Source organism: Anomalospiza imberbis, chromosome 34 (genome assembly GCF_031753505.1).
Source record: "Anomalospiza imberbis isolate Cuckoo-Finch-1a 21T00152 chromosome 34, ASM3175350v1, whole genome shotgun sequence".
Classification (NCBI taxonomy): Eukaryota; Metazoa; Chordata; class Aves; order Passeriformes; family Viduidae; genus Anomalospiza; species Anomalospiza imberbis.
Genome location: NC_089714.1, coordinates 1,032,071 through 1,046,017, shown reverse-complemented (window position 1 = coordinate 1,046,017; position 13,947 = coordinate 1,032,071). Strand labels below are relative to the sequence as shown.

The 13,947-nt window shown below is 56.5% G+C and overlaps 1 protein-coding gene and 1 pseudogene across 4 annotated transcripts in view; one reads left to right on the top strand and one right to left on the bottom strand.

Moving 5' to 3' along the window:
* The window catches only part of LOC137464017 (zinc finger protein 850-like), a 646,379-nt pseudogene that overhangs the window by 114,612 nt on the left and 517,820 nt on the right, over positions 1–13,947 (bottom strand).
* Positions 1–13,947, top strand: part of LOC137464016 (zinc finger protein 850-like) — a 506,586-nt gene that overhangs the window by 106,212 nt on the left and 386,427 nt on the right. Inside the window, exon 2 of one of the 4 annotated variants that reach the window (XR_010994046.1) lies at positions 6,993–7,170. Coding sequence is in view for 3 of the 4 variants with exons in the window: in XM_068175349.1 (XP_068031450.1) it covers positions 5,902–6,712 (811 nt within the window). In the remaining variant the exon portion in view is untranslated. Of the gene's footprint in view, positions 1–5,901; positions 6,713–6,992; positions 7,171–13,947 lie in introns of those variants that run through there. The other 3 variants (XM_068175351.1, XM_068175349.1, XM_068175350.1) reach the window with 3 other exon arrangements.

Below are 13,947 nucleotides of genomic sequence, written 5' to 3'. Positions count from 1 at the left end.
CCTGCACCCACTGGGGGAGGAGGTAGAGCTGGGAAGGAGGTAGGGATGGGCAGAAGGTGTTTTTAAAGCTTTATTTTACTTCTCACTATCCTGCCCTGATCTGGACAGCAATAAATTCCACTAATATCTCTAATTTCAAAAATGTTTTGCCCCTGATGGCATTTGCTGAGTGATCTGCCCCAGTCCTTAACTCAACCCATGAAGCCTTCCTTCTGTTTTCTCTCTCCTGGCCATCTCTGGAGGGGAGTGAGAGAGCAGCTTTGGTGGGTGCCTGGCATCCAGCCAGGGTGAAGAGACAACACTTCCTTTCCTTCATTCTTTCTTTCTTTCCAGAGGTCACCGTGCAGAGGTTGAGTGGGGCTTTGGTGGAGGGAGTGAAGGTGGTGGGGAGTGGTGGGGACAGGAGCCACAGGGACGTGGGACAGGCATCAGAGGGGCCCGGGCAGCTGGCAGGGGGCAAGGCCTGTCCCCCTGGCCCAGCAGCAGCCCCGTGCCCTGCCCAAGGCGCTCCCAGCAGGGGCTGGGCCCCAGAGGCAGGGGGAGAGCCCAGTCCCGGGGGCGGCGTTTCTGCCCCGACCCCCGTCCAGCCCAGCCTGCCCCGTGTGCGCAGTGACCGCTGGCACGGGCTGCACTGGACACTGTGACCTGCTGGGGACACTGAGAGCTGCCCCGCTGGGACACTGCCCTTGGCACTTCACAGGCACAAACAGACCCCAGCCAGCACCGCCCCTGGTCATGTCCCAGGCACCGGAGAGCATCACAGCCAGCCCCGCTCCTGGTGGTGTCCCAGGCACCAGAGCACATCCCAGCCCCGCTCCTGGTGATGTCCCAGGCACCAGAGCACATCCCAGCCCCGCTCCTGGTGGTGTCCCAGGCACCAGAGCACATCCCAGCCCCGCTCCTGGCGATGTCCCAGGCACCAGAGCACATCCCAGCCCCGCTCCTGGTGATGTCCCAGGCACCAGAGCACATCCCAGCCCCGCTCCTGGTGATGTCCCAGGCACCAGAGCACGTCCCAGCCCTGCTCCTGGTGATGTCCCAGGCACCAGAGCACGTCCCAGCCCCGCTCCTGGTGGTGTCCCAGGCACCAGAGCACATCCCAGCCCTGCTCCTGGTGATGTCCCAGGCACCAGAGCATGTCCCAGCCCTGCTCCTGGTGATGTCCCAGGCACCAGAGCACGTCCCAGCCCCACTCCTGGTGATGTCCCAGGCACCAGAGCACATCCCGGCCCCGCTCCTGGTGATGTCCCAGGCTCTACGAGTATCCCAGGTGTGGGAAGAGCTCCTCACACAGCCCAGCCTTGACCCAACACCAACAGAGGCACCACCAAGGGCAACCCTGTGACTGCCCCCAGTGTGGGAAGAGCTCCGTGCGCTGCTCCAGCTCCATCTCCCACGGGAGGATCCGTGCTGGATGATCCCCAGTGAGCCCCGGTGGGCAGAGCCCCGGTGATCCGTGGTGCCGCTGATCCGTGTTGGGAAGACACCTGGCTGGGGGCTCCACATCCTCCTGGCTCCCCTTGGCCTGGATTTTTCTTTTCATTTCTCTTTGCCCTTTCAAACCCTCAAAAGCAGGTAAAAATAAAGACGTTGAGCTAAGACAAGGATGGGGACATGGGGGTCTTGCAGGGAATGTGGGGGATGCTGGGTTCGAGGGACCGGAGGGTTCCTGGGAGGGCCCTGGGGGCTGCTCAGGGCTTTGGGGACACCAGGCTGAGCGGCTCCGGTTGCACTGGGAGACCCTGGTGGAGGTTCTGGGGAAGCTGGTCAAGGACCCCCTGTCCTGTCCCCATTCCTGGTCCCATTCCCAGTCCCTGTCCCCAGTCCTGGTTCCTGTCCCCATTCCCAGTCCCTGTCCCCATTCCCTGTCCCTGTCCCCATTCTCTGCTCCTATTCTCAGTCCTATTCCTGGTCTCTGTCCCCATTCCTGGTCCCATTCCCATTCCCTGTCCCCATTCCCGGTCCCTGTCCCCATTCCCGGTCCCTGTCCCCATTCCCATTCCCATTCCCTGTCCCCATTCCCATTCCCTGTCCCCATTCCCATTCCCTGTCCCCATTCCCGGTCCCTGTCCCCTCTCACCGACGCCGCCGCCATCGCTCCAGCCCCCCCGGCCCTCACGTGACCGAGCAAACCCCGCGCTGCTCCCGCCCTATTTGCATAGCCCCGCCCCTCGGCCTGGCCCCGCCCCCGCCGGCTGCAGCCGCGTCCGGGCGCTGTTTGCTCCCAGTTCCCTCCCAGTGCTCCCAGTGAGGCGGTACTGGGAGGGAGAGCGCTCCCAGCTCCTTCCCGGTGCTCTCACCATCGTTCCCAGTGCTCCCAGTGAGGCGGTACTGGGAGGGAGAGCGCTCCCAGCTCCTTCCCGGTGCTCTCACCATCGTTCCCAGTGCTCCCAGTAAGGCGGTACTGGGAGGGAGAGCGCTCCCAGCTCCTTCCCGGTGCTCTCACCATCGTTCCCAGTGCTCCCAGTAAGGCGGTACTGGGAGGGAGAGCGCTCCCAGTTCCTTCCCGGTGCTCTCACCATCGTTCCCAGTGCTCCCAGTAAGGCGGTACTGGGAGGGAGAGCGCTCCCAGCTCCTTCCCGGTGCTCTCACCATCGTTCCCAGTGCTCCCAGTAAGAGCGGTACTGGGAGGGAGAGCGCTCCCAGCTCCTTCCCGGTGCTCTCACCATCGTTCCCAGTGCTCCCAGTAAGGCGGTACTGGGAGGGAGAGCGCTCCCAGTTCCTTCCCGGTGCTCTCACCATCGTTCCCAGTGCTCCCAGTAAGAGCGGTACTGGGAGGGAGAGCGCTCCCAGTTCCTTCCCGGTGCTCTCACCATCGTTCCCAGTGCTCCCAGTAAGAGCGGTACTGGGAGGGAGAGCGCTCCCAGCTCCTTCCCGGTGCTCTCACCATCGCTCCCAGTGCTCCCAGTAGCGCTCCCAGTGCCGGGCGGGGCGGGGCCGCTTTGGAACCCCCCCAGGGCAGAGCGCGGCTGCTTTTGGGTGTCGGCACCGCCCGGGCCGGGCTGGGAGCGGAGGAGGAGCGGGAGGGAGAAGAGGGAGAGAGGAGGGAGAAAAGGAAAGGGAAAAAGAGGAGCGGGAGGAAAAGAAGGACCAGGAGGCAGAGGAGCGGGAGGAGGGACAGCGGAGGAGCGGGAGGAGGAGCAGCCCCAGCCCCAACCCCACGCGGTTCCCCCGCTCGGGCCGCGGCTCCTGCGGCTCCGCCGGCATCGCCCCCCCAGAACCGCGGGGGAACGGGGAGAGGGAGCTCGCCCCAAATCCATCGGGGGTTCTCCGGCAGGGTTGTTTGGCAGGGCAGGGGATGTTTGGGTCTTGCAGGACCCCAAAGCTGAGCCGGAAATGGCCCTGCAGGGACCCTGGGGCGTGCCACGTGGCGATCACCCGGTACCGGCAGGCAGAGGAGGGATATCAGATATGAGAAGGTCGGAGACCGCCCAGCCCCGAGCACCCTCAGCGCTGAGAGGGACACAGAGCCCCAGGTCCCCAGCCCTGCACAAGCATTCCCTGAGGCCAGAGGGATGGAGACACCCCGAGCATCCCCCAGGGTGAAGGGACAGAGACCCCGAGCATCCCCTGGGCCGAGAGGGACAGAGACTGCCCCGAGCACCCCCTGGCACAGGGTGAGAGGGAGGGAGACCCCCCAGGCATTCCCTGGGGTGAGAACAATGGAGACCCCCTGGAGAATGGCCTAGGGTGACAGGGATAGGGACACCCCCTGGAGAATGGCCTGGGGTGACAGGGACAACCCCCCAAGCCCCTCCCAAGCATCACCCAGGGCGAGTGGCACAGAGACGCCTCGAGCATCCCCTGGGGACCGGACAAAAAAAACTTGAGTTTTTTGAGTTTTTAAACAGATATAAGAAATCAAACTTAACTCTGCATAAAATATTTGACGGATATTTGATTTTCCCACAAGTCACTTGTGATGGAAACGCAAACAAATCCCAAACATGAATAAACTGACAATAGAAGCAATTCTGTGGCAATTCCAAGTTTCATCGGTTCCTGCACAGCTCCAGCTCAGCTGCTGGCAGGTTCTGATAAAAGAAAAGTGAAAATTTGTCCCAATACAGATTTTTAAAAGGAAGGCAAAGCTGTGTGTAGCTGTCACAAAGGAGACAGGGACAAAGAAAATAATGATTCTCACATTTGGCAAAGCCCCCAAGCCTGTGAATTCGGGAGTTATTTGGGAATTTAGACACTTGAGCTGGGCTTCTGGTAGGACTTTAATAGCCTTGTGTTCCTCACCTTGTGGTGAATGATCCTTGTCAGTCTTGCTGGTATCATTTGCTCCCTTTCCTGCAGTGATTTTAACAAACTTTTCTAGGGAGGACAACAAAATATTTTCTTTACACTGGCCACCCACAATAGCCATTTTCCTCATAAATTCTCCCAAAAGTCGCACAGAAGAAGCTGCATTGAAGTTTTCAAGAGATCCTCCAGAATGAGCCAGAACCTCCTGAGAGGAGGGAACCATGCTGTTGTCAAAGGCACTTGGGGTCAGACATCAGTGCCCTGAACTCACTGCACCAAAATAATGTCTCAATCTGGTTAATAAAATTGTTAGAGAGATGCCTCTGCCCCAATTAAGGTGCTAATGAGACCAAATCCAAAGTGGATTTTATTGAACAGTAAATGTGAGGTAGAGGGAGAGATGGAAGAAAGAGAAAAGGGGGGAGAGCAAGGGAGTGACAGGGACAGAGACCTCCCCTGAGGTGGGGCAAGTGTGACATTGTCCCCTGTGTGCGTGGCCTTCCCAGGGTGGGGGTTTTACATCTGAGCCAGTTTGGGAAAGGGGGGTGGTGTTCACCCCCCACCCCGAGCTGGGATTGCCTCACTGTTTCAGGGTGCAATGTAAGATGTAACCCAAAGTATGTTTTCAGTCACCATCTTCATAAACTGTGATAAACAGGTGGGGCAGTGTTCTTTATCTCTTCCATGACTCAGCCCTGATAACGCCCTCCAGGGGCTATCTTCTGTTAATGGGCCATTGAGTGCCACTGCAGGACTGATAAAATTACATCATCCCATTGTGGGATGCTCCGCCCAGGGGGAGGAACCAAACATTCCTACCTGGATATAATCTCACCCTTGCAACACCAGGACCACCTTGCCTACTGGATTCCCAGAAGACAAGAGCTCCGTAACCACCACTGGACCTTCAGAGGAAGACCAGACCCTTCTACAGGATCGCCGCTTTGACAGAATCACGTTCATCACTCCAACAGGACTGCAGACACCATTTCATCCGACAGCTACCACCACCCTGACCAACGGGGTGTCAGGTTAAATCCTGACTCTGTCAATCTAAGCCAGTGTTTCCGTATCATTGGCTTGATCTTAATATTCTTACTAAATTGTAATTCTGGCTTAGACTCTCCCCCTGGTTTGCCTTCAAACCAGTATAAAACTCATTGTGCTCATCCCTTGTTTTTCTCCCAAAACAGAATTTCCTATCTCCAAACCTTCACCAGATGGAGGAGGTAGCTGCGAGGAAGAAGAAGGAGGCCTGGCACCCCCGGGCAGCTGAGGAGGAAGTCAGTGCCCCTTTCCCCGTCTCTCCTGCTCCATCTCCCAGCCCAGCGTGGCTCCCGGCTGCAGGACAACGATGCTGTCGACGCCATCCTGCCAGGGACACACTGGGGGGATTCTCTTCCCCTTCCCTCTGGCATGGAGGCAAATCCCATCCTCTCCTTGTCCTTCCTCCCCCAGGGAAGGAGCTGAGGATGGAAACCAGGGAGGACAAATCCCCACGGCAGAACCTTGTGGAAGAGGCTGTTTTGAGCAACTCCATGGCGCAGAAATCCAACAGGGAGGAAAAGCCCCGGAGATCCCGCAGGAGGAGGGGCTGCAAACCCAGCCCAGGGTGCTCTGAGGAGGAAAGACCCACCCTGTGCCAGGAAGGTGGACAGAGCTTCAGCCAGAGCTCAGAGCTGGTGGTGCATGAGCAGGTTCATGATGGGGAGAAGCCCTACAAGTGCTTGGAGTGTGGGAAGAGCTTCAGGAGGAGTTTCAACCTGATCTGCCACCAGATGATCCACACCGAGGCATGGCCCTACAAGTGTGGGCAGTGTGGGAAGGGCTTCAGCTGCAGCTCTGCCCTCGTCATCCACCAACGCATCCACACGGGGGAGAGGCCCTACGAGTGTCCCGAGTGTCAGAAGAGTTTTCAGACCAGCTCCAGTCTCCTCCGTCACCAGCGGATCCACACCGGGGAGAGGCCCTATGAGTGTGGGGAATGTGGGATGACCTTCAGCCAGAGCTCCAGCCTGATCTGCCACCAGAGGATCCACACCAGGGAACGGCCCTATGAGTGTGGGGAATGTGGGAAGAGCTTCCGCCAGAAGTCCCACTTGATCAGCCACCAGAGGATCCACACTGGAGAAAGGCCATACAAGTGTGGGGAATGTGGCAAGGGCTTCAGCCAGAAGTCCCAACTGATCATCCATCAAATGATCCACACTGGAGAGAGGCCATACGAGTGTCCCGCGTGTGAGAAGAGGTTTCCAACCAGCTCCCATCTCCTCCTGCACCAGCGCATTCACACAGAGGAGAGGCCCTTCCGCTGCCCCGACTGCAGGAAGGGCTTCAAGCACAACTCCCACCTCGTCACCCACCGGCGCATCCACACCGGGGAGAGGCCCTACACGTGTCCCCAGTGTGGGAAGAGCTTCACCCAGAGCTCTCACTTGACCAGACACCAACGGAGGCACCAGTAAGGAAAGCTCTGTGAGTGCCCGGACTGCAGGAAGAGCTTTGTGCACTGCTCCAGCTTCATCCCCCATGGGAGAACCCATGTTGGGAAGAGGCCTGGTGATCCATGTTCCCTGTGATGCATGCTGGGAAGAGATCTTTTCCTGCCCTTGCCAATGACATGATGTGGGATCAAAGAACATGAGGGTCTGGCCATGGCCCTGTCATTGCATTCACTCCTACCTCAGGTCATTGCCAGGGGCAGGAAAGGGACTCTCTCTCTCTCTCTCTCTGTCCCCGAGGAGAAGGGTGTCCTTTCCAGGCAGGAGGAAATACATGGCCAGGAAGAGCCAGTCAGTTGTGATGTAGTCTTCCCTGTAAATAGTTTTTCTTATCCCTTCTGTTATCAGTATTTTTTCTGTTCCTGTTTGTTCCTTGTCTCGTTGCTGTTCCCAGTAAATTGTTCTCCTCCCAGCCCAGGATCTTTGCCTTTTGTGCTTTCCATGGGAGGCGGGAGGGCAGTGAGCGGCAGCACGGTTTTTAGGGGGAGCAGGAAATTGGGGAATCCCATTCCTGAACCCCGGCCCTTGGAAACCGAGCATCCCAGCTGGTCCCAGCCCTGGTGGCCATGGCAACAGCCTTGGGAGCAGGTCCCTGGCTGGGGCTGTGGGAACCTCTTCACTCTGGTGCCCAGGGACAGGACTGGAGGGAGCGGCTGCAGCTGAGACAGGGCAGGCTTGGGTTGGATCTCAGGAAAAGGTTTTTGCCCAGAGGCTGCTGGGGCACTGGCCCAGGCTCCCCAGGGAAGGGTCACAGCTCCAGGGCTCTCTGAGCTCCAGCAGCGTTTGGACACTGCTGCCAGGCCCAGGCTGGCATTGTTGGGGTGTCCTGTGCAGGGCCAGCAGTTGGACTCGAGGATCCTGATGGGTCCCTCCCAGCTCAGCCAGTTCTGTGGTTCTGGGATCCCATGGCCCTGGGGATGGGACTGCCAATGGTTGCCATGGCAACGGGCTCTGGCTCCAGGCCTGAGCTGGTGTCCATGGCAACCACCCCTGGCATGGGGTCTCCATGGAGCTGCCCAGGGACTGACCATAGCAACAGGGGCTGGTGATGGTTGTCATGGAAACTGACCATAGCAACAGGGGCTGGTGATGGTTGCCATGGAAACTGACCATAGCAACAGGAGCTGGTGATGGTTGCCATGGAAACAGAGTATGGCAACAGGGGGCTGGTGATGGTTGCCATGGAAACTGACCATAGCAACAGGGGCTGGTGATGGTTGCCATGGAAACTGACCACAGCAACAGGGGTTCCTGGTGATGGTTGCCTGCTAAGGATCAGATTTGTCACAGGCACTCAGAGGGGTTCCATGGGGAATTTCCAAGAGTCTCCAGGCTGTTCAAGAGCTGGAATGTCACAGGCAGAGACAGGGGCTCCATGGAGACCTCCCAGGGGTTTCTGGGGATGGTAAAGAGCCGTGTGGTCAGAGGCAGTCACAGCCATCCCATGGTGACATCCCAGGGGACATTGGGCTGCAAAGGCACCGATCTGTCACAGGCACTCACAGGGGCTCCACAGTGACATCCCAGGAGTCCCCAGGCTGACAAAGAGCCGGGATGTCACGGGCACTCACAGGGGTTCCTGTCGTGGGCAGAATGGGAGCTTCAGGCAAAAGCTTTATTTCCTTACTGGAGAAACTCCTGCTGAGTCATGAGGTGGAGAAATGTCCCCCAACAGCCACCATAGATCCTGAAACCCCTGCAGCACCCCAGAATTCTAGACTTCTAGAATTCCTTCTAATAGAAGAGACTGGCAGCGGCTGGATCCCATCCCGACCCTGCAGATTGGACAGGTGGAATTGAACCTTAATGCAATTTGTCCCAAAAGATTAATGATGTAATACCAGATAAATCTGTATAAATACAGCTATGATTGATTCTGATCATTATTAGATAAAACGGTCTATTTACAACACAGAATAAAATTTAAAAAATAGTTATTTACTCCTCAATAAAGGAGCTATACCAATTATAGACTATTCTGCTCTAGGAAGCAATTTTGAAGTCACCAGGGCCTTGCTAGAGTGGTTTGAGCCCACCGCAGGCAGAGCCTCCTGCTCCAGCAGGAACTGCTTTTCCTGTGCCCGGAGCAGGGCAGGTCCTGCTGCAGGAAAAGCCCCAGGCCAGCCCCAGCACAGGGAAGGCCTCGGGCACAAGGGCAGAGTGCTGTGCTGGGAGCTGTGCCAGGGAGAGCCTGAGGCACCAAAGGCGCCTTGGCAACAGCAGCTGCTTGCAGGGCATGGCCAGAAGCCTCCCTTGGCAAGCCGGCCTGGTGGCCACCACTGCAATGTCACTGTTGAGTAAGAAATGTCACAGGCTCATCAGAAGGCTGATTGGCATAATGTGCCATATGTTTGGAACTGCTCCTTTTTATATGCTGCTCCGATCCAGGTTGATAAAATCCCAGTGGCACATATCAGAGGTTTGTTAGGGAAGACAGTGTGGATCAATTCTGCCTCGAGTACAGACAAACCCATTGGTGGGATTGTCTTTGCTCAGGGACCAGGTTGTACACGGTGAATAATGCAGAAATAGGGAAGAACACGATGTGTACCTCAGGGAGATCTCATACGCAAATATCACTGTTTGTTGGATGTTACTGCCCCTGTCTGTACATTAAACCACACCGACATGAGACAGAAGGAAATGTGTAAGTGTCAAAGGTTTGTGCAAGTGATATAGAAGGAAATGTGTGTCAAAGGTTTGAGCAAGAGAGATGGAAGGAAATGTGTCTGAGTAAGTGAAAGATGGAAGTTTTTACTTGATGAAGTTTTTACATGATGTTTGGTAGTATGTTGACGATTCGGAGATAAGGGGTGGAATGTCCTCGGGTGACATTATGGTGCTTGCATCCCCTGTCGTGTGTTCTGTTTATGCTTGATGTTATGTTCTGTGCCTTCAGGACTGGCTCCGAAAAGTGAAGGTTTGTTTTGTCTTGTTTCCAGCCGGCTCACCTCTCCCCAAAGTCTGTGTCTAGGAGAGGCTAGGGCTTGCTGGCTTTCTTGCTGGCTTGCTTGCTTTCGCTTTGCTCTTGCTCCTGCTTTTTGCTTTTGCCCTTGCTTTTGCTTATTAGTTAGTTTAGCTAGGCAATCCAATTTTTTCCCTGGACTGTTTTTTTTCTTTCCCTTTCCTGAATACCATTTGAACCTGCTCAGGACTGGGACCTGGGAAACACCAAGAAACACTGAGAGCCAGCATTTTGTGAGCTGCAGCAGCCATCTCCAGCACCGGAGACCGATAACTGGGCAACCACTCCCAGCAGAGACTTTCTGAATTTGTCACCTCTTCAGAGCGTAGAAAGACTTTTTGTCATCTGGTGTTGTTCATTTTTTGTGCTGGGGAGTGCTTTGCCTGCTCAATAAACAGGTTGTTTCCACTACTCTCTGAGGAAATTCTTCCCGAACCAGGTGGGGGAGGGGCGGTGGGGGGGTTTGCTTTCTGGGGGCTCCTTCTGGAGGTTTTCTCCCAAATTTGCCCAAAACCAGGACACATTACTACATCAGCGGGCTGTGTGTTGGTGAGATCCAGCAGGGCCCTGTTCAGCCTGTGCTCAGCAAACTGACTGGCCATGAGCCACTGGTGGATGTACCTCACCATGGCAGGCACCTGGAGAAGGCACGGGGGGACTTGGAAAGCTGCCAGAGGGAGGAATGTTCCCAGCTTCCCCAGAGCAGTACTTCCCTTCCCACCACACTGCCATGGCCTCAAAGGCTTCCAGTGAGCAGTAGCCATGGCTTGGGAGGCCAACCAGTTCCTGGGAGGATCAAACCCTGGCCACAGGCTGCTTACTTGCTTTGGATTGCAAAACCCCTCCTCTACGAGCATATCCAGCAGGGCAGCACAGGTCTCCTGTGCAGGGCCAGCTCCAGCGCCTTCTTCCTCTTCCTCCACCCAGGACAGCTTGGGCACTCTCGGGGGTCTCTGCTCCATGTCAGTGATTGGATTTGTGGCTACTTGCAGGAGAGATGCCTCGGAAAAGCTCCGAGTCAGCAAGGCCTGCAGTCGTGCCTGGAAGGCACCTTCAAGAGAGAAGCCTCAGGAAGGCGACAGGACAGCAAGTCCTGCACTCTGGTCTCGAGGGCTCCTGCCACAAGGACAGGAGACTCCTGTCAAGGATTGTGGTCAGGCCTCGAGGGCACTGGTGGCAGGGATGGGAGATGCCTCTGGGGCACCAAGTCCCACGGTCTGCCCTCGAGGACACCTGCAGGAGAGAAGCCTCGGGAAGGCCACAGGTCACCAAGTCCTGTGGTCTGGCCTCGAGGTCAGCTGCAGGAATAATGCCTCAGAAAATTTCCGGGTCAGACAGGAACGAGTGCGCTGTGCGGGGGCTCCTCACGGCACCGCTCTGTCCCGTCCTGTCCCGTCACGTGCTCCGAGCACTGTGGCATGGTCTTGTCACCACCAGCTCCTATGTCACCCCGTGTCACAAAGGGCCCTTGGACACGCTGTCCCGTTCCATGCCACGGTGACCGTGCTGCACCGTGTCACAAAGGGCCCCTGCACACACTGCCCCCTGCTCTGGGGCCACCCCCAGCCCACCCAAAGTGGCTCAGGTTGGAAGGAATCCCTCACCCCAAGTGTCTAAGACAGCCCGACAGGATCTTTAGGAACGGCTGAAACCATCAGCAAAAGCTGCCCTGCTCTGCAGGCTCAGGGCAGCAGAAGGAGCCCCCAGGGCTGCCAACGCAGCCGCGCTGGGAAGGGCACGGGGCCTTCACAGAAGCTGGCACGGCCTCCTTGGGACACGTCCCGGCTGGTGGCCATCCTAAACCCGCGGGTGTGACACAGACAAGGAACGTGTGGGCCAGGGCACGAATGTTGCTCTGACCCCTGGGGCCCGGGGAGCGCTGACATCAGCAGGTGTGGCAGGGTCCCTGCCCAAGCAGACCTGCCACCCCCGAGCCCTGGCAGCACCGGTGCCCGTCTCCTGCCCCAGAGACCTGTGCTCGTGGGGGGCTTCTGTGCCAGAGGGAGCCAAAGCCCACATGCATTGGGGGCTGCGCTCCTGCCTGCAGGGGCTCTTGGCAGGAGCACCTGGAGCAACTGCTGGCAACACTTGGGTCTCTGTCAGAAGCTCTTACTCCATGCTGAAATTATTTTCTCATTGAAGTTATTGCCTTCAGCACAAAAACACCTTAGCGGCCAAGGCACAGAAGAATCTGGCAAGTAAGAATCCTCAATTCAGGAAAGCTTTACTTCCCATTCCTCAATGCAAGCAGTTCCAAAAAGTTGCAAACTTCCCAAATTAATTGGGATGGCCTGAGGAGGTGAAGAGTTGGAATTTTGCTTCCAATCTCAAAGCAGCAACTCATTTGCCTTAACCTCATCCACTGAGGGTCACTTTACAGAACATAACACTACATAAAACAAGGGCAAAAACAAGGGCCATTCTTTGGTTTTCTATGTAGGGATGATAATATCCTCTTTCTCTTAAGGAATAAAAGCTCTCAAGAAATCAAAGTCCACTCAGTGTTAGAAAAGTAGCTCAAAGAATTGAGTAGATGGCAAAAGGGCTAATCCTCCCCCTGGTACAGAGATCTGAGTGGCCAGTAATGTACAGCTCTCCCCTCTTGTTCCCTGCAGGACAATCAGGACCATGAAGAGGAAAAGTCACAGATATTCCTTCTGCCCTCCCTAACCAAAGCTGTGCCAAAGCACAGATGCTGCCTTCAAACTGACTCAAATTCCAGCCTAGACCTCTCACCTTCCAGACAACTCCTTCTCCAACACCCCACCAGCACCAAGCCCCCCAAACTCCCGCACAGATGCCCTCAACACCCCGCCAGGAGCCCCAGCTGTCTGTCCCTCCGCAGAGCTTTCCCACCCTCCAGCAGACGCCCTGGTTCCCTGCAGGTGCCGTGGGATGGCACTCAGGAGGATCTGCTCCAAGGCCTTCCCCTGGAGCACGCTCAGGCTGCCAGGCCTATGGATCCTGGATCATCCTTCTCACCGAGCCTTCCTGTGCACGGCTGTTCCATTTGCACCTTTGCGCTCAGCTCGGACTTCTCCACTTCACCAGGAGTGCTGGGAAAGGATGGAGAGCAGCCTGGCAAGCTCTTTCTGCAGCTCCCTCTTTACCCTCGGGGAGGGAGAACATTCCACAGGAAATCAACTGGTGCCACAAGGAGCGGGTGGCCTCAGGCACCTTTGGGGATGGAACAAGGCCTTGGATTGACATAAGTAAGCACAAGCAATTCACATGAGTAAACAAGTAATTAGCACAGACATACCTAAGTACTTAGCACCAGTTAGCATAACAAAAACCTGGCAGGCCTAACTTGACATGAGAGTGACCTGACAAAAAGCTTTAGACACAGTCTACCAGAAGAACTAAGGGCAAGTGTGGAATCAGCCCTGTGCAGGGAAGCCGTGAGGAAGACTTTGTGCTGCTTTGGGGCATCGAGACCGCTCCTGGCCAGGGCCTGGACATCAGCTTCAAGTATGGGAATCTGACACAATGTATTTCCAACCGCCTGCCTATGGAATCACCTCAGCAGTGTAAAGATGGATGGTGATTTTGATACAATTCCTACATCAACCCACTGAAATTTATACATGGTGGAGAAACATTTCAGTGGGTGCAGACCCCTGCCCTCCTGCCAGGTCAATCAAAGGGCTTTTGGCTGACAATGCATTTGTCTGCCGATTCGTTTGAATGAGGGAGACCCCTCAGGACTGCTGTATCCTGAGGGAACACCATTGGCCTTGGCCTGTAGGCACCTGCAAAAGCTTAAAATCAGCTGCCTCAGCTTCCAGGACCTCTCTTGGCCAGCATCCTGACGTGGATGCAGGAGTGCTGGGAGGCACTGCTGGGACCCAGCGGGACAGGACCGGCTGTCTCGTGTCCACGTAGCACCCCTCACACAGCCAGGGCCATCCCGAAACCAGACAAACACTCACGTGTCAGCACAGGGGAGCAAGGAGCACTGGGCTCCTCTCAGGGTATCTCAGCTGGGCTCGCTCCACAACACACCCCCACTTTCAGGCCTGCTGATGCCCAGCTGCCAGAAATGCCTACCTTGTTCTCTCCAGGGTGCACAGGGAGAGCCAATGAGCAGGACGCCTTGGGAGGCAAACCTTCCCAGCCTTTTCTGAGGCCAGGGACACACCAAGATCAGCCAAGACTCTCCACGCTGCCTGGCCCACCCAGCCCAGCTCTGTGCTGGCCCTGGGCCACAGCAGCTTCAACCAAGCAAGA